The sequence below is a fragment of the Mustela putorius genome, unplaced genomic scaffold, assembly GCF_011764305.1.
Source record: "Mustela putorius furo isolate JIRA1106 unplaced genomic scaffold, ASM1176430v1.1 tig00003858_pilon_pilon_pilon, whole genome shotgun sequence".
NCBI lineage: Eukaryota > Metazoa > Chordata > Mammalia > Carnivora > Mustelidae > Mustela > Mustela putorius.
The window spans coordinates 4,208,729-4,234,360 of NW_025422010.1; the positions used below are offsets into that span (position 1 = coordinate 4,208,729).

General features: G+C 43.8%; 1 protein-coding gene across 7 annotated transcripts in view; it reads right to left on the reverse strand.

The window, feature by feature from the left end:
* The window catches only part of LOC101689074 (protein HIRA), an 84,636-nt gene that overhangs the window by 58,575 nt on the left and 429 nt on the right, over positions 1-25,632 (reverse strand). For 3 of the 7 annotated variants that reach the window (XM_045065301.1, XM_045065303.1, XM_045065305.1), the window contains exons 2-5: positions 7,956-8,018; positions 5,774-5,884; positions 4,432-4,522; positions 2,996-3,090 (exon numbers count right to left, since the gene is read on the reverse strand). In XM_045065301.1, coding sequence (XP_044921236.1) covers positions 2,996-3,090; positions 4,432-4,522; positions 5,774-5,884; positions 7,956-8,018 — 360 coding nt within the window. The other 4 variants (XM_013051338.2, XM_045065304.1, XM_045065302.1 and 1 more) reach the window with 2 other exon arrangements.

The window sequence follows — 25,632 nt, forward strand, 5'->3', positions numbered from 1 at the left end:
AAGGTTTGTGTTGTAAGATTTACAGATCTCACACATTTCTTGGTAAAAATATTCCTGAATATTTACAATTTTTCTTCCTGTTGTTTAAGAGTTCTCTTTGTATCACTGGATATTCTAATCGGCTATTACTAACGAAAGGTAAATAATTTAAAGTTTTCTTACATGAGACCAACTCAATGACTCATTATTAGCTCAAGTAATTTCAATGCTTTTTAAGCTCTAATAGCTGCGTGCTACAATATTTGTCATTGGTTTGAAAAAGACATTTCATGTTAAGGAAATAGCTTCCTATGGCTATTTAAAACATATTTTTATTACAAATTTATGCTAAATTATCTAATATCCCTTTCAGAAAACCTCCTTAGATGACTGTTTTTGTTTTTGTTTCTTAAAGTAGGCTCCATGTTCAACTTGGGGCTTGAACTCAGGATCCTGAGACTGAGTCATATGCTCTACCAACTGAGCCAACCAGGCGCTCCAAGAGTCTTTTCTCATTTAACCTCCTAGTATGTTGTTATAGTAATACACAAAATTCTTCCATTATAAATCATATTTCGTCAAAATGAATTAGTGTTTTCAAAAGTTATCAAATTCACAAGCATTATGTTTCGGATTTTTCTTTTTTTCATATTCGTCTAAGCTTTTGTTTTACTATTTTTTTTTTTTTTAGGTTTTTAGAACCCAGGGTGACAGCTTCCTTTGAAGAATAAATATTTCCAGGGGCGCCTGAGTGGCTTGGTTGTTAGGGGTCTGTCTTCAACTCAGGTCGTGATCTCAGGGTCCTGGGATCGAGTCCCGCATCAGGCTTCCTGTATCAGGGAGCCTGTAATTCCCTCTGCTTCCCACTCCTCCTACTTGTGCTTTCTCTCTGTCTCTCTCTCCCCCCAACAAATAAATAAAATCTTAAGAAGAATGAAGTACCTAAAAAAATTCTTAAAAAAAAAAAAAAAAAAAAAAAAAAAAAAGAATAAATATTTCTACAACCCAGAATAATTTTTCTTAAAAACTTGAAAAAAAAAAACAAAAAACCCGCATCAACAAATCAAAAAATAAATTAGGATCAGGAAGCATTTATGAGGACTCCAATTTTTTCAGTAGTTACTACTTTAAGTTTTCCTAACTTATGGTATCAATTCTGAAAATTTGCATTTTCTAGAAAATTTTACTTCCCTTAGCATTTTTTTTTTTTTTTTAGTTTAATGAATATTACGTTGTACTCCGTGGTAACTTTTCCCTCTAGGTTAAACGTTTTTCTAGCCCCATTACCTCTAATTTCTTCTAGGTTTTTTTCTTCCTACCCTCACTCCCCAATTAAATATGCCAACGTATATGTTTTTCACACACTGCTTTCAAAGACCCAGTGATTTCTATTTATTTATTTATTTTTGCATTTTCACTGATTTTTCTTCTTTAAGAGTTCTGCCCATAACTGCTATAAGGACCACTGAATAAGAAATGGATGTCCCTGCTGAAAGTGGGCAACCCTACTTCCTGATAAAGGAGAACCCTGGGATGGTGGGTATGGAGAGAAGTTGAAGTTATAGTTCAGCCCAAGTCTCAGGGTAGGGAACCCAACAAAGGCCTCACTGAGGCCCCATCCCACACTTGAACACCTGCATGGATACTTTCTCCAAGTTCCAGAGGAGTCCACTTAGACTCTGCTTTGAGTAACTGTGAGTAAGCAAGGTTAAGTTACACATTTTTATGGTAATCAACAAGTATACAATACTACTCTGCCAGCTTTCAAAAATGTGGACTTAATCTATGGTCACTAAGAGGTGGGTCTGTTCACCTTTAAAGTGTGTGTAGAGTATTTGCAGAGCATATACTGTAAGTTGATGCCTTCCAAACCACTCACTCTTGCCCCATCTTCTCCCAGAGCTCCAGGCTCAATTCCAAATCTTGTGACATTCTTCCCTGCCTCCACTCCCCAGACTCAGCACATCTCACACTGAATTGGTGTCCATCCTCATAAGCCCACTATCCATACAGTGTGAGAGAGGACAACACCGGCTATGCAGACACCAGCTAGGAATCTCCTTCATCCCTCCCCTGCTTTGTCCTAAGAATTTCCCAAGTCAGTCTCCCCCTCCATCCCAATTATCCCAGGCCTGGTTCAGGCCCTTACAGTTTTCATCTGAACCACTGAAACAAGCTCCTTTTCTACACACCTATCAGAATGATCTCCCTCTCACACCTCAAATCTTTTAAAGGCTCCCTATCTCTTCCACAATAAAGGCCACCTTCATTAACAGGGAACACAAACCTTCTATGACCTGGCCCCTGAACTTAGCCAGCTCCACTCTGTACTGCTCCTTACTTTGTATGTAAAGATCTAGCTGTGGTGAAATGCTACTGACCCACCATGTGCACCAGGCCTTTCTGGCTTCTGCTCTCCCTGTCTGGGAAATGCTTCAGGCCATTCTTGGGCTAGACCACAGGCTTTCCAAGGTATAGTCACTCTAGCATCCTGGCATCTGAATGTACAGCACATGGCTTTTAACTACTCTTGAATGACATTCCTCTTCTTCAGTTCAAATTTGTAAAATGTGTCCCTTTCCATTTCAAGTCCATTAAACACTTTTCAAATATACTCAAGGTCAGGTAAAAAACTTTTCATCAGGCCCCTTTTCATGTGTGCTGGTTTCTGTGGAATAAATAAAGTGTGCTTACAGACTTAGTGATCCATTGATGAAGGTAGTGATTCAGTTCACCAGGATAAACGGCAGAACGTGGGGAGTTCTACATTGAAGATATAAACATATACCCAATGAGGGCAGGAGTGGGGACACTGAATGCAGCTGGAGGCAGGCAGAGGGACAGTGACTGCACAGACCTTGAGGGACAGGCAGGGTGTGACCGATGGTGATGGGGAGGGATGACCCAGATGCAAGGCTGCTATAAGGACCGAAACAGTCCACCAGGCCATGGAGGTGCTGCTGCTGACTGCAGACAGCTGCCAGGGCTGCCCATCCCAAAAGGCAGCCCCACTCACCGCCTGAGTGACTCCGGAGGATAGAGACACATCGCCACTGCTCCACATTGGCAAGCTTACCACTGGAGCCGAACACGGTGCTGGGGCCGATGTACCTGTGTGAAAGAGGAGTCAGAAAGGCACTCCAAGCATACTCGAGGCACGGCACAGAGATGTCACTGCAGCATGGCTTATCATGGCAGACAGAACAAAGCAAACCAGACAATGGCTAGAAAGCATCAAATTGTTGAACAAAAGGGACTGATTAGGTAAGTTATGTTCCATGCACTTAATGAAATACTACATAGCCATCACAAATCTTGTGGTAAGAGACTATCCACTGTATGGGGAAATGTTCACCAAATATAATTAAATGAAAGAAGCAGGCCACAGGACATCCTATACAATATGAAAATATCACTATATAAAGAAAAAAAATACATGTAATATCGATATCATCTATGCATGGAAAATGGATCAGAAAGACACACATGAAAAATACCAAAATATTAATCATGGCTTTTTTGGATGGTGATTTTCACATACTTATTCAGATTCCCAAATTATCTGCTAAATTCATTATTTACATTGACTAAAGCAGCAAAGCCAACAGTCTTTTTAAAACTCTCTTGCAAAGCAGTCAAAGCCCGGGTACTAACTGCTTGCCATGCAAGCAGTCAGGTAGGTCCCCATGGAGGTGGTGCTGATACCACTGATGCACAGAGCCTCTGTTAACACACTCTGCTCCCACAGAACTCTTTATCAACTCACAGAAGGAGCTCACTAAGTGGGCCAAAGGAAATAGCACGCCTCTGCTCTCATGGCCACGGCCAAAGGGCCACTCTGGCTAAGCAGTGGGGTAGGGTCTGGTTCCCTAGTCTGACTAGCTTCCAGAGTCACCTGGGGAGCTGGTTATGGAACAGAGTCCCAAGACGCACCCCGAGACACTCTGCCTAGGTTTAAAGAAAAAGTTTTCTACGTGATGGTTAGTTCATTATGGGTACAGAGCAGGCACTTTCAAAGGGGGCTCCTTAGAGTCCCAGGGTGGGGCAGATAGAGAATGAGGTGAGTGGCAAAAAGGGCAGGCTCCAGATACCACCCCCCCCATTCCATCAGAGCACTTTGACTTTAACCTATTCTGTATGTTGGGAAATTTCATTTGAAGAGCAAAATAAACAAAGTTACCAATGTCAGCAATGGAAAGGATTAAATATTCCTTTTCAGGTGGAAATGCTGCAGGCCTGGGAGGGGGCGACTGAATAGGTCTCCAGGCAGGTGGGTGGCTTCTCAAAGCCCTAGTCAGGCCCCAGAGGCTCCAGGCCTATGTGTGCTTCCTGCTACTCAGGAAGTTTGGAGCTCTAGGGACTTCAGTGCCAGAATGGGGAAAGGTGACTGTGATTAAGACCAGCAAAGAAGCTTCTAAAAATAAAATGTGAAGAAAGGAAAATGATGCTTACGTAGCCCGCTTCCACACCATAATCAGTTTGTCATCTCCCCCAGAAGCTAAATACATCCCACTGTTTGACCACCGCACACAGTTCACACATGCTGGGAAGAAAAAAAAATAGGGTGATGAAAATCCAATAGTCATGCCCAATTTGCTTTATGCAGAGTCTGGCAAGATGCAAAGGGTTTATAAAACCTATTCTCTCTCAACTATTCAAGGCATCCACTGTGGGTGAGTCCCAGAAGAACAATCCAGATTAAATACTATCCTACTTGTACTGTACTTGTACTGTAATAACAAATGATCAGAACAGAGTTTGGCGAGGGGAAGTCTACATAACCTGAGATGTGTTAGTGCTGGATGAAACAATCAACAGGAGGTGGATTTCCATGAAAACTTATAACTAAATCTCTATTTCAAAAGGGCTATCTCATGATGAGATGTGTTCCTGAGCAGGGAGAATTCCTGAAATGAGGGCATGTACTAAAAAGGCTGAGAGGCCCTTCACAAAACTTTCAGGGGAGCAGCTTGTTAGAGCATAAAACTCTGACTTCATCCCATCTGTGGCCTTTTTAAATTTGGATTTTCCAAACTTGTCAGCACTGCAGGTTGACTGGTTCTGCACTTATAAATTAAGACCAGGAGAAATGCCTCCTAGGCCCCTGATGGGTGAGAGCGTCTGGGAGCACTCACAGCTCGGCCTTTGGGAACCCTGCAATACAAGGAACACTATCCAAGTTGTAGCCCACACATGGCCTGCGAATGACTTATGCTCCAAGTCAGAGGGCACTGAGGCACGTTGGGAGAGCAAGAACACAAAGAGCTAAGGAAGGGGACATAGTTGTTAATGGAGCATCTCAGGGAAGGCAGCTAGGTTGGAAATCAGAGCCAGATACAGTCACCCTGATGCTCAGAAGCAGGAAACTACGGCACTAAATATAGGAAAGGAAACCACAACACTGTCCAACCATCAAAAGGATCCTGGCAGAGGGTCTCAGAGTGACACTGTGGCAATCTGAGACATTTTGGTGAGTTGTCTTTAAGATACCCTTCCCCAGAACCCTACTGCTTCCAGGTCGCTGGCCCCAAAGCCCCATGGAATCAGGCAGTAACGACTCATGAGCAGGAAATCACCAGAGGTACCTGCAGACTGTCCAAAGATGGTTCTGTGGGCGGGCCGAGTCTTCTGCCGAATAACTCACCCAGGTGTGCAGCCAACATCTGTGCCTTCAGACAGCAGGCCGAGGGGAGTTACCGCCGCACGGGGCCTTATCTTTCTAATTACAAACACATGTGCTAACCTTGGGCACTCTGCCAACACGCAAAGCCTGCAAAGGGCCACTCTGTAATACCTAAGTGATTGTCCATCTGGCAAAGCATCTTGGGAATATTTTCATCCTTCTCGTCATCCTCCTGGAGGACTGGAGACATATTCCAGATCACAACCTTCCCAGAATCCTGTCCTGGAATGAAGGAGCAGAAAAAATTCAATGTGCAAGAAGTAGAAGTAGAAATTTGATATTAACTCTGAGACACAGTCTTTACTTAGCTTTCATAAATCATAATGGACAAGATTGGAGGAGACTAAATTTGCATCATTAATTTAAGTTACAGAAAAGAAATGAAGAAAGATTAAGTGCTGAAGGGGGTCAAAAAGCATATGGATTTAGTAGTAGCGGGAAGCCAACCTGACTTTGAAAAGAACTCTGGACTAGAAATTAGGAGGGGACTGAGCTCTACTCTGTCCTCTACAACAGATCCCTCAGGAGCCCCTAGAAGGTCCTCATCCCTGCCCACGAACCAGACTTCTCATCTGTAAGTTGAAGAGCTGGAAAAACTGATGTCCCAGGACCCTTTCAGGTTTGTGCATGGGAACCCTAGCAACCAAGGGCAACAGCACATTCCTGCCAGTACTTTGATCCCTTTTCAGGTGCTGCCTGGAGTCAAGGGCCGCTCCTAGAGCTGACTGGATGCTTTGAGACCCACGTCTGAATGAAATGTGCCCTGTATACAGGAAAAAGGCTCATTATCTTCTTATCTGCCCTTTGCTGTCACCTATAGATGGGAGAGCAACCAAAAGAGGGCATTTATGGATCCTGGATCATAAGGTGATATAAAACCCAGCTAAAAAATTTTTATCTATGGGGGTGCCTGGGTGGTTCAGTGGGTTAAAGCCTCTGCCTTTGGCTCAGTTCATGATCCCAGGGTCCTGGGATTGAGCCCCACATTGGGCTCTCTGCTCGGCAGGGAGCCTGCTTCCTTTCCTCTCTCTCTGCCTGCCTTTCTGCCTACTTGTGATCTCTGTTTGTCAAATAAATAAAATAGAAATCTTAAAAAAAAATAAAAAAAAATCTATGCATTTTGGCAATGATTTTTTCTTTTCTTTTACAATGATTTTTCTTTCTAAGCTTTTCACCTACTGATAACTGATGAAAGTCTGGCCCCTCATTTAACTACTACAGAGGAAGAAACACCAATAAATGCCTACAAATGGACATGTCAGAATTGTCATAAGGCATACCTGAAACTGCCTATTGGCCAGTATATAAAAATATTTCCTAAACAGCTCTTCTTGATACTACATACTGAGAAGGGTAGGAAGGTATGTCTCTTCCTATGGATGAGGAAAAAAACCCTGTCCCCCAGCTTAATGCAGTAGTCATAGATGACATCAGTGGGTACCTTCCAGGTACAGTCCGTAATGTGCCGGAAGGAGATCAAGGGTCCCCTGCATACCCTTGCAGCAGGAAGCTCATAGACAACCCACCCTGTAGCACCTGGCCCAAGGGCCTAGAACTCACAGAAGCACTCTTCGGGTGCTGTCTAGGAAGGCCTTGGCCAGAGGAAGACACTGCTCTACAGTGAAGCTGTCAGGGGCTAAGATCTGTGGGAATGCCACCTTGTTCCATCATATATACATCTTGGTGTCCTGGCCTGAAAAATGACTGTCTTTCCAAGCAGCACTGTTACTGTGACACTGTAACACCGATGAAGCATGCTAATAATACTATGGGCTGTATTTTCAAATGGCGCAGGTGTTTTTACTTGCCCACAGCATACTTCTTCTCTAACTTAGCTGAATTCCTCTGAGCCCAGAAAAGGCCTTATAACTACATGACTAACTCAGTAGTTTTAGTTTAACCACTTCTTCCCCTTTTTCAGATGAGAAAGTACTGCCAGAACAAAGATGAGGACCTAACCTTGGCCTCAGGGGCTGGGGATCTATCCATGGGACCACCTGCCACTTGCCACCTTTAATAAACTGGGATTTGGGGATTCAAAATGACTTGAATATTAACCCAATAAACAGGAATTAGAAAGATACACCCACTACTGAAATATTTATATGGAGCAAGCACACTAGAGCAAAAAATAAGGGTTTTGAGATAACAGATTATAATTGTATATTTTAAATGGAGTCCTATCTATATCTAAAAAAAGAAAGTATTCTATCTTCAGCTCAGTGGGCAACCAGGAGAAGCAGAGCAAGGTGTCAGGACCGTGTGTGCTCCTTCTGTTACTCTGTGAACGTACCTTGTCCTCCAGTTGCGAATTTGGTCCCGTCAGGGTGAATATCAACTGAAAAAATTGGCTTTCCTGGAAACAAAGGGAAAAAACACACACACAACATCTATCTTGGCTTGTATCCACTGGAGAATAGCAACAAAGTCAAAATGTTTGAAACAGTGGTTATTTGAGTAATATCTCTAATCGCTGCTCCTAGGAAAAAATAATAGGCTGCCGATAAATTCCTTCTAAGAGTGGAATGATCTAACAGTTTTAGTTAAAGTAGAAACTGCAGGAAGACTCTCCAAGTGACATTAAATAGCTGAGTCTCAAAGGGGAACAAAGTGTTCTGTCATTAGAACTGAGTCCAAAGATTGCTTGAGCATTTGCACAGAGGTCCAATAGACAGTAGCTGGCCACATTCTGGGGACACACATTTGTTAAAGCTATGATCTGTTTATGACAGCAGCTCTGACTTACAGAGCTACATCTTCAGCTACCTCTCCATCCCATGGACCTGCACTTGGCTGGCAGCCTAGACACAAGAACCCTGGCATTTCTGCCTTGCTGACAGCTGGGTAGGACCAGTAGCTGACCAAGGCCACAGTTATCACTTCCCTCATCCTTCTGCTTCCAAAAGCCCTCCTATATATTTGTGTTGCATCGAAGTCTGTGGAGAGTCAGCTTTCTTGGCCTCTCCTATGGCTGAACTTCCTTTATAGGATGTGCTCTGTTCAACTGGAGGCTCAGTCCCTCCAGGGGGAAGAACTGTAGCTACTATTTCCTGGAGTCCCCACAGGGTGCAGACCCACACCAAGGGCCCATGAAGTGGTGTGGCTAGCTTGGTGGACCAGACTGATAAGGCGTCATGACAGCTTGAAACCCAGCAGACTGAAGTGTTGCTGGGGCCTGGTCCCTGTGGCATTTGTCGGGCTAACCAGTCTGCTTCCATGCTAAGAGTGGCATGTCAATTGTTGTCAAATTTATCACCATAACCTCAGCTTCTAGCAAAGGCCTGATAAGTGGTGGCTCAGTAACATTTATTCAGTGACAAATCAGATGCATGACAATAGACTGAACGTCAGCAATCACTAATACAGACAAGGTGCTGCTGCCAAGGAATCTCTTGGTTGAGGATGCTGTCTCCGTTACCCAAGGAGTTGGCATGGACACCAGAAGGAGGGCTACCAGCTCTAGAATCACATGATGGCAAGTGGAGACAGGGCAGGGTGGGGCAGGAGCAGGCGATGGCGCCTAAAAGCTGAATGTCTTGCCAGGGTTACTGTCCAAATACGGAAAATCAAATACTGGTACCCAAAAAGGCAATGGCCAGTGTAGGCCCCAAGGAATAGAAGCTCACTTTATCTTCTTCCACAGAGCCAAACCCCTAACAGGCAAACCGAGCCTGAGCTTCCACAGACAAGAAGTGTGCTCTCCTTCCTGTCATTACACAGTAGGGTGAAACAGCTGTGTAAGGACACTAGCAAGCAGGTGTCCCAAATGCAAGGGCCCTATTTTGTCTCAGAGAACAAGTAGAAACCCAAACAAAGTTGGAAATTGCATCACATACTATTTCATCTCTATTACTTACTGAAATTCAAAACAACAAAGGCTACTATAGCAGGACCCTGCCATGCTGGCAGCTCTAGCCAGGTTCCCCAGAACCTCAGTCACCTCCAGGTCCACACCTAAGAGCCAGAGCTCTACAGTGACAGATCAAGTTTAGCCAAACTGCTACTGATTGCCTTCCTCCAGGACTCTGTCCCCCCATAGGTAGTCCGTCTGCTCTATGACGTGTTGAATAGGAACAAAACCGCTTTGGTCTTTTGTTCTCTTTGGTTATGAATAAATTTGCACCAGTAGCCCTGTTAGCAAGTTAGTTTTCAAAAACTTATTTGTGTTGGAAAAGTGAAAATGTAATTGCTGGGGAGCCAAGACTGACTTATTTTGTGAACCAGAACTCCTTTACTGTAGAAGCAGGCAGGAAAGGCTGAGAGGGACTGGTGTGGCAACTTGCAAACCCAATGACGACATTTCAATTCACAATCTTTGTAAGAAAATGATGTTTCAACCTGAATCTTGACATTAAAGTATATGTTTACAAAATTGCCAGTTAGATAAGTATGTAAGACGATTATCGTTCCAATTTTAGTATATGTGCTGCCGAAGCGAGCACAGTATGTAAGACGATTAAATAGAAAAAAGACATTCACAGACATTTTCTTCCATGTTATTTGAATGTGTTGTTTCTGGTGGACATGTCAAACATTTCACTGTTTTTTAGTAGATCAAAAATAAATGACAACTAGTGCAAAAAAAAATTAAAAAAAAGGAGCACAAACATACGGGAAATTCAGCCCTGGTCTGCCCTGAGCATTCACTCCGAGGATTCCCAAGACAAGCCCCAACACAGCTTGGAACTCTATATAGCCTGGAAGGAGCCAGAACCAGCAGTGGAGCACACTTACAAGGACCCGAGGAGAGAGAGCTATTGCTATTCTTCCACAGTCCAGATGGGCAGACCCTAATTAGCCCCATCTTCGCCTTCAAGATAAGAATACAGAAAACTATGTACAGTAGGTAAAAAGAAGGTAGGGACTGAGAATACGGGTAAGAAAGACTGGAAGTGTTAACACTGGTGTTCCTATGCCTATGCACTCAGACTTACACTGGCACACCATGCCCTTGCTGGGTCAGGTGGTTGTCTCGTGTGTTAAGCCAGAGAGCCTGACACACTGCTGCTGAGAATGTGCCATACTTTCCCAGAGGCTGAGGTCCTAGGAGGGAAGCAGTAGCAAGAAAGTGGGTTTCTTGACCATCTGGGGCACGACAAGTGCCTGACAAGGAAGCCTCAAGAAAAAATAAAGGACAATTAGGGCTATGAGCTGTGCAGACCATGGCGTCTAGTGCTGAGAATGAGTTGGGACAGCCCCCGTAGGTGCCAGCCAGCTACTCCTTCCGGGAGAGGCAGAGCCACAGTGGGGTAAGCCCTGTGGAGCTCTCCTTCCCAGTTCATGACACACTCTACTAAGCGTCTGATGTGGCCCCTCAAGCCATGCAGGCAGCACAGTCCCGGGTATTCTCTAAATCTCACACCACCTGGTGAAATGGATGGTTCTGACATCCTGATTTGACAGAGGGGGAAACCAAGGCACAAAACTTAGGGAAGTTGCCCAAGGTCATGCAGCTTGAGGGGGCACACTGGATGCTCAGCTTTAAGTATATAATGTGCTGCCCCTTCAGATGAAGCTGGGAAGGGACATGCCTGGACATGCTGGGAGGCCTTTGATGACACTGCCTGGAGGGAAAAGATTCAAAGCCCACAGGTGAAAGGTGAAGTAGGGAGTCAGAGGAAGAGTGAGAGCTGTGCACACATGTGCAACTTGTCCTGATGACCTGGACATGGCCTTGGACTTGCTATACTGAGCTTCGATCACCCCGGACACCTCAGTCCCAAGGCCTGGGGAGACTGCTGCCTGGCTAGGCTCTGGTGAAACACATCTCTCAGGACTCCTGCCTTTGCAAGCTTCCCTTTCCTTGAATTTGGATTGGCTCTGTGATCTGTTTTAACTAAGAAAATGTGACTGAAGTGATGCTGCTCCACTTCTGAGATTAAGCCTAAAGAAGGTCCAGCAGTTCAACTTTTGCCCTCTGGAGGAAGCCAGAGCCCTATGGCATTTGTCTGGCTCCAGTGATCAGGTGGTTGCCATATAAGAAGTCCACGTACCCTGAGGTCACTGTGCTGAGACCCCCCCAAGCTGGCCAAAGAATCCAGGGTCAAAGGGTCAAAGAACCCAGACAACAGTGAGAATGAGAGCCCTGAAACAGGACCCAGGGTGAACTGTTCTGGCCCCAAACTATTCCAGCCATCCCAGCAGATACAGTGCAAAACTAAGATGAGATGTCCCTGCTGAGCCTGGCCAGGTTTCACAATCACAAACAAATAATAAAATAGCTATTGTTTTAAGCCAGCAAGGTTAGGGGTAGTTTGTTATGCTAATTAATTCAGTTTCCTGCCTAGGGCAACTGGAGCTACATATTTGTCATTTTCACCAAAAAGGTTCTAGCTGACTCAGCTAGAGTCTTGAGAAGGCCATCCATCAGTGGGGAGCAGGCACCTGGCCACAGGAGAGCTTTTCAGTTCCGTAAGTCTGTGAGACATTGTATTATATGCCCCTCAAGAAGCACATCGAAATGACTTATATGCAAGTCAGAAACAAACCTGACTCCACAAGAGCACACAAAGCAGAGCCTAGGTAAGCAGAGAAGCATTGCTGCACAGGTAGCCATCACAGCCCAAGTCTTCCCCACCACACCCACTCATAGCATCGATGGGATCTTTTCTCATCCATCCACCTTTGTGGTTGTCTATGAGCCTGCTATGGGACTAAGCTGAGGAAAGGTAAAGCCAATAAAGGTTCAGCCCTGCCCTCAGGAAGCTCCCAGGGATGGGTGTCTGCACAGGTGGAAAGCTACCTAACTCACCCTGGGCTTTCTACAAAAATCACAACTGAAGGGAGTCCCAAAGTCTGAGGAGGAGTCAGCCAGAAGAGTAGGGAAGGGAATTCCAGGCAGAGGGGACATGGCATAGAATATAGAATAATTGTGACAAGCTGCTGCAGAATGTGGGGGAGAGGAGGCTTGGAGGATGGGTAGGGCCTAGCAAGACACTGCTGAGGAACACAGACCTTCCTTTACAGCTACCTCTGAAGCAAGGGAATGCTAAGGTTAAATTCACATTTCAGCACCACATAGCTGCGTGGAGCATGGGCTTTTGGTAAGACCAGAGGGGGCCTCAAGGCTCCAGAAGAAGGCAGAAACAAGGGCAGGGAACAGTCCTGGGTGTGAACAATGAACATGCCTCGGTAGAATTCTTAGCCATGCCACTCAACAACTATGCAGCCTTGAGTAAGTTACTGAATGCCTCCAAATACCAGTTTTCCAATCTGAATGGTGTGGAAGACACAGTCACCCTTACAAGTACCTTCTCAGAGAGATTAAGATGCTGTGCCACATTGCCTCGAAGATGCACACATTTCACATGTGAACATTTCTAAGATCACAATGTACTTACTTTGGTGAAAGGTGTGACTGGGGTAATGTTTCCTTCTGTAGAGATGCGCCACAGAGTTGATGAAATATGGCTACTCAAAGCCACCAGCATGGTATTGACTCTCTACTTCTTTCCAGCACTAGACTCTTCAGTCTAAGGAATATAGCGGTTCACATACCCACAGTAGGAACAGACCTCTTTTTTCTAAAGGGCTCTTTGAGGCAGAGTAGAGGAAAAGGATCTATGGTCTGATTAGTTAGAGAACTTTTCCTGTGGCACAATGTTAAAGATGAATTCCTAACTGCTTCCTGCATTCCACCTTTCTTTGTACAAAAACAAAGACAAGGGTGCCTGGGTGGCTCCAGTCACGATCTCAGGGTCCTGGGATCGAGGCCTGCATTAGGATTCCTGCTCAGTGTGGAGCCTGCTTCTCCTCCCTCTGACCCTTCCTCTGCTTCTGTTGTTTCTCTGTCAAATAAATAAATAAAATCTTAATTTTTGTTTTTTAAAAATAGAGACAAAAGAAAAATTAATCCACTCCCTGGGCCCTAGAGCCACCAGGCAATTTCACATCCTCGAATGAAGTGGCATGTTTTCCCTGCACACCTACCAAAGCCCATTCTCCTTGGGGACCTGCTTTTAGGTGACCCCTCTTGGACACCTTCTTGCACCCCTCCTCAGACCACACAGAACACCCTCCTGTCACTCTCTCCCCGGAACTGTGATAGTTGGCCATATTCCCTGCCTGGGGGTTGCTGATCTGACAACTGCAGCATGAATGCTCTCTCTGGCAGGAATAAAAATTAAGGTACAGAAGCTGAATTTTGACAGGGCGTGGTCAGACAGCATCCTCCTCCTTGGTATCTGGGTAAAAGACTCCTGGAGGAGGCCCAAATGTGGAACTTAGTCTGAACAGAGAAGACTGGCCAAAGAGAAGCAGGGAGGGCCCAAACAAGAATGGCTAGCACTCTCAGTGGCCTTCAGATCTTTGGTTTGTGCTCCTGTCTTTGAGTCTTTATGCTCCTGAAAGCTCACTGGGCAGATCCAACTGAACATCTGTGAGTACATACTGCTGGAATGGAAGCTCAGGGGAACCTGAGCCCTTTGCCCACTGTACATTGTTCCTGGAAGGGCTTATCCTATACACCCCATTAACACTCACTTTTAACAAATGTTGGTGAACTTGTAACAAAATATGAAACATGGGAAAATGTTTAAAACATTTATTAAGTGAAAAAAATTACAAAAGAATATTAAAATATAAGGTGGGTGCAAAGGACATGATCTTCTATGCAGAAAACCTTAAAGAGTCCAGAAGATAAATTTAGTAAAATTGAATGACACAAAATCAGCAAACATTAGTTGCATTTCTGTACATCAAGTGAAAAATCTAAAAAAGAAACCAAGAAAACAATTCCATTTAAAATAGAATAAAAAAATACTTAGAAATAATAAACGTAACCAAGAAGGCTAAAGACACTAAAGACTAGAAAACAGTGCTGAAAGAAATTAAAGACACAAATAAAAGGAAAAAGTCTTGTCTTCATAAACTGGAAAACTTAATACTGTTAAGATGTCAACAATATCCAAAGCTCTACAGATTTAATGCAATCCCTATCAAAACTACAGTGATTGGATGCTTGGCTGGCTCAGTCAGTACCAAGCGCGCAAATCTTGATCTCAGGGTTCTGAGTTCCAGCACTGTGTTGGGGGTAGAGTTCACTTGAAACAAAACAAAACAAAACAAAACAAAACAAAAACCAGCAATGGCATTTTTTGCAGAAATAGAAAACCCATCCTATAATTTCTTATGGAATCTCATGGGACACTGAATAGCTAAAAGAATCTTGAAAAGTAACAAAGTTGAAGTCTTACACTTCCTGATCTCAAAACTAACTACAAAACTACAGTAATCAAAACAGTGTGTACTGGCGTAAGACAGACATATAGACCAGCATAGCAGAATAGAGAGCACAGAAACAGACATTTCTCCAAAGAAGATATACAAATGGCCAATAAGCCTGTAAAAAGATGCTCAACATCATTAGCTACCACAAAAATGCAAACCAAAACCAGAATGAGATTATGACCTTACATCTGTTAGGTTGGCTACCATTAGAGAGAGACAGAGAAACAAGTGCTGGTGAGGATGTGGAGAAAATGGAATCTTGTGCACCAATGGTGGGAGGGTAAAATGTCACAGCTGCTATCAAAAACAGTATGGGCATTCCTTAAAAAAATGAAAAACAGAATTTCCCGTGGTCCAGCAATTCCACTTCCAGGCATCTATCCAAAAGAACTGAAAGCAAGGTCTTGAAGAGATATTGTACACCCATGTTATAGCCGCATTAGTCACAACAGCCAAGAGTAGAAGCAATATAAGTGTCCACTGACGGATGCATGGATAAGCAAACTGTGGTATATATATAATATATACAACAGAATATCATTCAGCCTTAGAAAGGAAAGAGACTCTGATGCATTCTACAACATGGATGAACCCTGAAAATGTTGTAATTAACATAAGCTAGTCACAAATAATACATGGTGCCACTTAAATGAGGTCTGTAGAGCAGTCAAATTTATGAAGACAGAAAGTAGAGTGGTGGTAGGGAGAATGAAGAGTTGTTGCTTAAGGTGTATATAGTTTAGTTTCACAAAATGACTAAGTTCTGAAGACTGGTTCCACAATAGTGACTTCTCAGTATGCGGATACACTCATAACACTACTGATTTATACACTTGAGAGACAGTTAAAATGGTCAATTTTGTGTATTTGTATATTTTAACATAACTTAAAAAACTTAAAAGAATGCTAACTAAAACCAAACCTAACCAATATATCTATATATATCTATATAACTCTACTCACCTACCAACCTACCTACCTACCTATCTATAAGGTACAGAGGCGTGGAAGGGTTATAAAAGGATTAATTAGAACTGCTCGGTGTCTTGACTATGGTGGTGGATACATGAACCTATACAAGTGAAAAATTGTATAGAACTAAACACCAGGGGGGCGCCTGTGTGGCTTAGTCAGTTAAGCCACTGACTCTTGATTTTGGCTTAGGTCCCGATCTTAGGATCCTCCAATCAAGCCCTGTGTCAGGCTCCGTGCTCAGCATGAAACCACTGCTCCTTCTCCTGCTCTCCCAAATAAATAAAATCTAAAACCAACCAACCAAACAAAAAACCCAGAAACCCAAACAAACCCTAAACACGTACCCAAACACAAATGAGTATAAATACAAGTGGAGAAGTCTGAGTAAGACAGATGGATTGTTTCAATATCAATGTCAATGTAATATTATGTTGCTGTTTTATAAAATGTTACCAGTGGGAGAAACTGGGAAAAGAGTACAAAGAACCTCTTAGTATTGTTTCATTCCACTATGTGTAATCTACAACTATCTCAATAATAAATAAATAACTACACACATATACATGGTCTAACTATGTCTCTGTATAGTAATATATAATAAAAGCAAATATCAAAACATCAGTGGCTGTCTATAAAACTGACTCCTTATGCAGGTGGTAACATGCAAATCTGCAACTAGCCATCTCTCTGGAGAGATTTGCACCTAAGCACTCTTAACGAGCAGCTCACTTCTCTATCCAGCCATGTGTAGACATTTCACCTTCAATTTCTTTACAATGGAACTCCTGATCTTCTGGCCTAAACCTGCTCCACCCATCATCTCCCCACCAGCAAAGATCATACTGGGTACAGGGGAAGCCAAGAGGCCCAACATAAAAGCCCCACTCCCCATGACTTTTCCGGCCTCATTTTCTGCCTCCTCCCCCAAACACTGGCCCCATGCCCTGCCTTCCCTCTGTTCCTAGACTGCACAGGAGTGTTTCTATCCTGTGCCTTGCACTGGTTCCTTCCCAGATACACATTCTTTTCTCACCTCCTTTCAGTCTTTGCTCAAATGTCGCCCTCTCACTGAGGCCTGCCCTAACAACCCTACCTGAAAGTACTACTTCCTCAACTTGGCACAACCAATCCTAATTCTCATCTACTTTTGTCTTAGCAATCTCTTACACACTGTATAATTTCCTTTATTGCATGTCTGTCTACCCCAACCATCAGAATGTAAACTCCAGGAGCTCAGGAATTTTTGCCTGTTTTAGTCACAGAGTCACCGTGGTACCTAGAGCTGTGGCTTGGCAAACAGTAGGCACTCAATAAATACTTATTATTAATGGCTGGAGAAAGACTGCAGCAGAGACCTAAAATTCAAAACACCTTCATTGTCACTAGGATCCCAATCTTTGAAAGACAGGCTCCTCATCTCCTGAAGTGAGGACTCAGATATTTCCAAACACCTGCAAGTGGGAGGCATGGCCCTGGCCTGTCACAAAGCCATTTGCTGCTGGTATCTCTACCAATTTCAACCACAAAGACTTCTTAAGCAAGCCCTACCAGGATGACATCTCATAGATATAAGGTGGCTGAAAGATTCAAAACACAGCACAGGAAGGAAGCTGTAGCAATCATGCAATTATTTTGTTTTGTTTTGTTCTGTGTGTGTGTATGTGTGTGTGTGGATGTGCATGTGTGTGCTGCCACAAACTAAAGTAAAAGAAAGTCACAGGTATATCATTTATGAATCTTAATCACTTCTCTTGCAGCATGTGCCAATGTGTAACCTAGAAAGTTTTGGTAACAGTCACTATTTCTTCATACTTTTTTTTAAAAAAGATTTTATTTATTTATTTGTCAGAGGGAGAGAGAGAGCACAAGCAGGCAGAGTGTCAGACAGAGGCAGAGAGAGAAGCAGGCTCCCCGTTGAGCAAAGAGCCCAACGTGGGACTTGATCCCAGGACCCTGAGATCATGACCTGAGCTGAGGCAGCAGCTTAAATGACTGAGCCACCCTGGCGTCTCTTCCCCTTTACTTTTACAGAACAGAGATATTCTTTACAAGTTATCTGCAAAATGGATTTCTCCAAACATCATCATCTCTTCTATACAGCTCCACTCGAAAATTAAGAGCAATTAAAAACATTTCTTTGCGGGCAGGGAATGTTAGTTATCTGTTTAACAATTAAGAAAATAACACTACAGTTAATAACACTGTATCCCATACTTGAAAGTTACTAAGAGAGTAAATTTTAAAAGCTTTCCTCTCAAGAAAAAAAAAAAACCTGTAACTATGTACAGTGACAGATGTTAATTAGACTTACTATGGTGATTATTTTGTGATACATACAAATATGCAATCATTATGCTATACACCTGAAACATTAATGCTATATATTATACCTCAATTTAAAAAAGGGGGGGGTGATGGAGAAAATAACGTACAGTCTTATTTAAGTAGAAAATACAAAGCAACATTTTACCCATTTGTTATATGTGCAATGCGAAGTCTGGAGGGAGGCTATACAATAAAACCACTGAATGTGCTACAGTATTAGGGATTTGGCTAAGGTCTTAAAGAACGTAGATACTTTTGGGGCGCCTGGGTGGCTCAGTGGGTTAAGCCGCTGCCTTCGGCTCAGGTCATGATCTCAGGGTCCTGGGATCGAGTCCCGCATCGGGCTCTCTGCTCGGCGAGGAGCCTGCTTCCCTCTCTCTCTCTCTTTCTGCCTGCCTCTCCATCTAATTGTGATTTCTCTCTGTCAAATAAATAAATAAAATCTTTAAAAAAAAAAAAGAACGTAGATACTTTTACATTGTAATATGTACACTAAACAAAATGTGTTTTTAAAAGCACCACGTTATCCATTTATTTTTTTCCAAATGGTCTCAAAGACTATATAAGGAAAGTTTTAGCATTTTCTAATTTTCCCTAAATTGAACAGGTATTCCTATAATATGAGAAATAATTTTAAGTTCCTAATCACAAAATGCTTCATTATCCATATCCACTCATACACCATTAGACAGATGTATCCTAGTATAATTATATATGGCAATGGTCTCTGGCCAAAATGTAGGTGTTTGTCCTATTCCTTAAAAATAGCTCTAGAATGGAGTTCTAGTATTTTCAAAAGGGAGAAGGTGAAGAAGCCATTTATCAAATGGGACCCTGGGGGAAGCCCTGTGTGGTGGCCTCATTTAGGCAACTTCGTCTAATTGAATCCTGGCTCTTCTGCTCCGTCTACTCTATTCTCTTACTGATCTCAGTGGACAACAACCCTGCCCTTCACCCCCATGGGAGCCACCCCATCTTACACCCCACATTCTACCCTGGTGACTCTACCTTCACAGTATGTCTGTAACTCACACTTCCTAGAGAGGTGCGAATGTTTGTATTTTGAGTTGGGAATGAATAAGAGTGTGTATCTGTTTGCTGAAATTCATTAAATTGTATACAAACTGTGCATATTGCTATGTAAATTATACTTAAATATGTTTATAATTTACATATTTTATATAATTATAATATACAATTACTGTATAAAATAACATACGTAAGTTATATCTAAAAAAATAATATGTGTACCCTCACATAGAGTCCAGTCATTTCTCATCAGCACTATTACCTCCATCACTACCCTGGTCCAAACCACAGTCATCTCTTACCTGGATCACTGTGACTGCCTTTTAATGGGTCTCCCAAATCTCTCCCTTGCCCCCAAACCCATCCTAGTCCCAGTGCAGAAGTCAGGAAGATCTTTAGCAGTCACATCAGAACACTGTTACTCCTCTGCTCACGTGGCACTAGGAACAGAAGTCCTGCAGCCAAAAGGTCCTCCCAGTCCATCCACAGCTCTCTCCAGCCTCACCTCTTAGTGCTCTTGTCCATCTGCTGCTCCAGCCTCACTCCAATCACAAGATATTGGTCCTATTCCTCAAACCCGCCAGGCAAGTTCTGGCTGTTCTCTCTGCCTGTAATGCAACTCCCTCAGACAGCTGCCTTTCTCCACCACGCCTGTCATGGATGCTGTGGTACCAGGCCAGGTCCCCTCCCTCCAGGAATGAAGCTCCTGCCTCCAACTGTGGGAGTATTGGCAGCCTGTGTAAACTTCCAGCTGAGGTCTTCTCCACAGAGGACCTACCCTTAGTGGAAGAACTGCTTTGACTAAGATCAGGTCCCCTCCCCAGGACAGCCTGCACCCAATGATTGTAGATGTGCATTAGAAAGCCCTGGTTCTTCACCCCAATTCCGAACAATTCATAAGGACTAGCTGCAGAGCCCCTGACAGGGTGGGCAGCAGCTTCTGTTGCACTGTACTACAGCTCAACTTCTTCCCGTCCAGCCCTGTTTCCAGCACTCCCTGATAATTCTTTCTTCCTCCATCTCCCTGTCTGCTTGGACAGGACACCCCCAGCAGACAGCCCTCCCAGTCTTACTGGCTAGAATGCATCACATGCTGCTCCTCAAAAGATTCTGCTATGCTACTTCATTCACATTTCTAGCATTCAGCCCCTGGCACACAATTTGTACTCATTATTTGTTGATTGGATGAATCACTGAGTGCCTCTGTGCAAGACCCTCTATCTGACGGACGATGCAGCAGACCTGGAGTCTGTTCCTATGATGGTCTATTCCTGGCCCTCAAATGAGATTCACTGCCTCTTCTATCTGTCCCTCATTATGGTGGCTCTGACCAGGGCAACGTCCCTGTGACTTGGTCTGTCCTAGGTGGGTTAATATAAAAAACAACAAGTTTTGACCTAAATGGGTTTTCCTTTTGCCAGAGGTGTTCTAAAACACCTGCTGTTTGTTTCATCTACTCCCTTTCCTAAAATGCTCCCAACCCTCCCCAGGCCTTTGCTTCGGACACTTCCACAGTGGCAGCACCTTCTCTACTACCACAATCCACTTCCCATCAAGGCTCAGCCCCAGGGTACACCCACAAACCAGACTTTTGTCCCTACGGCTATACTGGCTCACTTGTGTAGCCCTGGTTTCCACCTGCCCTGTATTCTAGAATGTGGTCTATAGGTCCTCTCCCACCTACACACAAAGGAGTAGCCTTATTTACCTATGATCAGCACAGACCTTCTCTCCAAAAGGGTTCAAAGTTTTGTCCATAAATAGGTGAAAGACCCACATGTGTATTATCTAAGGCAAAATCCCACCCGTTTTCTTCTGAATCTTCAGATGCATTCTGGTTATTTATTTATTTATTAATTTATTAAACAATCAACCTACTGTCTTTAGGCCTCACTCAGTGAGAGACAGCCTGGAGAGAGCTCAGATTCCCTGAGCCTTCACAGGTAGCAGATGCAGCAGCAGGCATTACTGGCTTCATTTAACAAATCAGGAAATGAGATTAAACAAACAAACAAACAAACAAAAACCAAAAAAAAAACCCTTCTGTAACACATATTTGGTGAGCAGCAGAGGACGGAAATTCAAGAATAAGACTATCTGACTCCCAAATAAACAGCACTAATTCTCGTCCTCAAGAAGTTTATAATCTAGTTGGAACCATGAGACAAATAAATGAAAAAAGGCAAATAACGGTAAAGATGTTCTTACATACAGCAGGGTTTCTTAACCTCAACACCACTGGCCTTTTGGGCCAGATGATTCTTTACTGTGAGGGAATGTCCTGTGTGCTCCAGTGTTCAGCAGCAGTCCTGCCCTCTACCTACTAGCTGCCAGTTAGTGTCCCCCCTTCAGTTGTGAAAACAAAATGTGTTTCCAGACACTGGCCTGTTAGAGAACCTTTGATGTAGACACATTGCAAGGCTTATCTTAATGACCAACGCAATCATAAAATATCACTATTAGGATCCTGCTAGCCTGTTCTCAGAGATAGGTCTGCAGGGCCCCTTTAGCAGCTGTGCAGGGCCTTTCCACACCGGCTGCTGACTTCATTATTCTACCACCCTGCCTGCATTTCCCCTTCAAGCATACTTATTTATTTTCATCAGTGTATGTCTCAGACGATGTCTTGAAATCCTTTCTGGAAGGACACAGGGTAGGGGGAAATATAATCCAATTACAGGGCAGGAGGAAAAACACAAATCATAAAGCAAATATGATTAACTGACAAATTACCCCAGTACTGAAAATTTGCCAAATGCCTTTATACAACAATGCCATCAAAGTGTGAGCCAGAGGCCAAGGGAGGACAAGAATTCTTTCAGTTCTGTCTCTTTTGGTTAGAATGGGTTTCCCTGAAGAGCTGAGCATGAACACTGCCCAGGAGTGAAGACTTCCAGAAACTCTCAGGAGCAAAGGCCCAGGGATGGGAAGAACCACGAGTCTCAATGAAGTTTTCTAAACATATAAATTACATTTTTCTACAACCCAAAACCTAATCATCCACTTTCCGACCAATATGTGGCTATAACCTAACTTAGAAAAGAACCTCCAAGCCTAAAATAAAATCAAATATATAAGAAATACTGTATCCAAGAACACAGAGTAAAATAGGTGTAGGTGTTAACAGTGGCTGGCACATACTTCCATATACATGATAAATATTATCATGTATCTCTTATTGTATATATTCAGATAGCTTTCTTATATTTGGGTACAGGGTGAAAACACAGGAACAAATCTTTATATTTCCTCAACTTTACCTAGAAGTGGAATCACAAGCCTAAGAATTTACAGCTAATACATGATAGCATCTTGAATCCAGTTTGATTCCATGTTCAAGGCTCATTTCACTGTTATACAACAACTTCAAAATTTGTTAACTTACGGGATCACCTTAGAGCAGTGATTCTCAACTGGGGCTGATTCTGGCCACCGGGGCTCTGCTACATTTGGTTCACTGGTATATTTCCAGCACTCAGCCCCTGGCACACAATCTGTACTCATTATTTGTTGAATGGAAGAATTCACTGAGTGCCCCTCTATGCAGGACCCTCTGATGGATGATGCAGCAGATCTGGAGTCCATTACTATGATGGTCTATTTGGTTGTCACAGCTGGGTGTGTGTGTGGGGTTGGTGATAATGGCATCCCAATGGGTTAAGGCCAAAAGATCCTACAACACACAGTATGGTCCCCACAACAATTAGGTGGTTCAAAATGTCAAGTGCTAAGGTTGAGAAACCCTACCTTAGAGGAAAGGTCTTACCACTATTATTAGCCAGGAAAATGGAGACCGAAAGTATGCTTACATCCCAACAGATATTTCTTCCTTTGCCTTTAACCTGCTTTATTCTAGCTGTCCTCTCCACCATGGCTGAATGGACACTGCTACCACAGGGAAAATACTAGGCTCTCTGCTCCTTCCCTCTTTGGACTCCCAGACACCAGAAAAAGCATGTTCAAGCCACATAACAAGTCAGGAGATATGAATGCAGAGTCAGGAAGCCAGGAAGTGCAATGATGCACTCTCCACAGCACCATGGTCTTCTGGGTTTGTTAGTCCAAAGTAAGCATGATTTTACTGGCCACCACCCACAACTCTGGTTTCTGGCTAAGCAGCTCCTGCTCCCAGCAGCTCCTACTATTTACCAGTCTTTAAAAGACCACTCAGTAGTGATCCAGATTATTAACATGTCCTTCAGGACAGTGGTAATTAACCCCGACAGTCCTTCTGAACACTTGAAAAGACAGAGACTGATTTCAGGAGATTTTAAAAGAAAGGAAACTTAATTCCTATCCTGCCAGAGTTTCAATTCCTTTTATTACTACCTTTTAGATTTCTAGAGCACTTTATAGCCTGGGGAGCATTTCTGTGTCTACCTATGCAACCAAAGATCACAACTGTACTGTGAAGAAACCAGAGCAAATTATTATCCTATTCCATTCTAGGACCATGGAGGGAGATACTGCAGCAAGAGGCCAGGGCCCGGTGCTCTGTCCACTCTGCCAGGTTGGAATGTTTGGCTGCTGGCCTGGTTGCAGACTCTCGCTCATTTGTACCTAGATAATCGCTTAAGCATCTTGACACACATAATGCTTACACAGCATAAAACTTGTGTCCTACAAAGGAGTTTATCATAAAGTTAGAAATTATATGGCAAGAAACAGAAGAAAGACTAAAGAAGGGTAGATTATACACAAAAATTGATCTATGGGGTGATCTCGGGGTCCTGGGATCACGCCCCTTCTTGGGCTCTGTGCTCAGCAGGGAGTCTGCTGGAAGATCCTCTCTCCCTCTGGGTGCCCGCCTACCCCAGCTTGGCCTCTCTCACTCCTGCTCTAAAATAAATAAGTAAATCTTTTAAAAAATGATCCAGGGACGCCTGGGTGGCTCAGTGGGTTAAGCCTCTGCCTTCAGCTCAGGTCATGATCTCAGGGTCCTGGGATGGAGCCCTGCATCAGGCTCTCTGCTCAGCAGGGAACCTGCTTCCTCCTCTATCTCTGCCTGCCTCTCTACCAACTTATGATCTCTCTGTCAAATAAACAAATAAATAAAATCTTTTTAAAACAAATAAATAATCCAGACAAAGCATTTTAAAACAAAAATTCCTTTAGATCTTCACTTACACAGCAAAATTTTTCCCTTCCTGACTCATGAGCACCATAATTTATAATCACTGAACATCTGCTCAATTCTCCAGGGAAAGATCTACAAACTACACATCAGGGAATGCTCTTGGAGATCAGCACTTGGAAAAACCCAACTAAAGTTCACCACTTTTGCTTTCATGCACAGTAAGTCTAGTTGTGTCTTTGTAAATTATGCAAACCTCAGCTTACCTGTTGCAACCAGTATTTACCATATACCCTTTGTGTGAAGGTACTGTTGAATGTGGTAGGGAATACAGAGGGGACTGTGGCAGTCCCCTGCCCTGAGAGATCACATGGAAAGTACACACACAGGGACTGGGCACATCTAGTGGAATAAAACAGGAAGAATGTCAACAACAACGAATAAGGTAACCTCATCTGGACCCTGAAAAATGAGAGAGATGTCAAATAAGAAGACAGAAGGAGAAAATACTTCTGACTGAAAGAACATAGATGTTCAGTTCAGTTGTGGTAGTCTACAGCATCACGGGCTTAAGTTCAAAACTAAAAAGCTCCACATGTATAAAAAAGGGGCCTTACTAGCTCCCTCTAGTCGCCTTGCAAAGCAGATATGAGGAACAAGACAGAATCAGGGTGACCCTTTTCCTGTCAGCACAGACAGGCTGGAATCAGGGATACAGGCCCTAGGCTGGAGGAGTGCTCCTTGGGCTTCAGTGCTGTCAGCAAGAGGATGGGGGTCTCTCCCCGCTCACCTCTCCCGGGAACAAAGACCAACTCCTGCAGCACTTGTGCCAACAGAGTACAATTATGACAAACTGCTCTACCAGTTTTGGGGGCTTATCTGCACTCAACCAGAGGACTAGGAGAGTCTGTTCCCCCAGGGTGCGCTTTGGGACCACCGCCACGGGGTTAAGGAAGGCCCTATCCTAGATCACCGCTTGCCCTACAGGCTCCAACCCAAGCCACCCTGATGTCTCAGCTCAGCATAAACGTGGTTCGTTCAGCTGGGGGACCTTGGGGACCAAGCCATAGTCCCCCAAATGGGGGCACTGTCACCAGATTCAGGTCTCTGGCAGGAGCAGTAACAGTCCCACCAGCTGGGCAGAAACATGCAGATTGCAGGTGTTCACCCCGCCACTGAAAAGCCACAGAGGGGACTGGGCCCCAGTTTCACACACTGGACCATCTGAGCACATCCTGGCTGCTGTAGACGAGTGGCAGGAGCTGGCTGGCGACCAGGGCCGCTCCCCGGAGGCAGGCGCGGCTCCTCCACGGACCACGGGTGGGCGACCGAGGGCTCA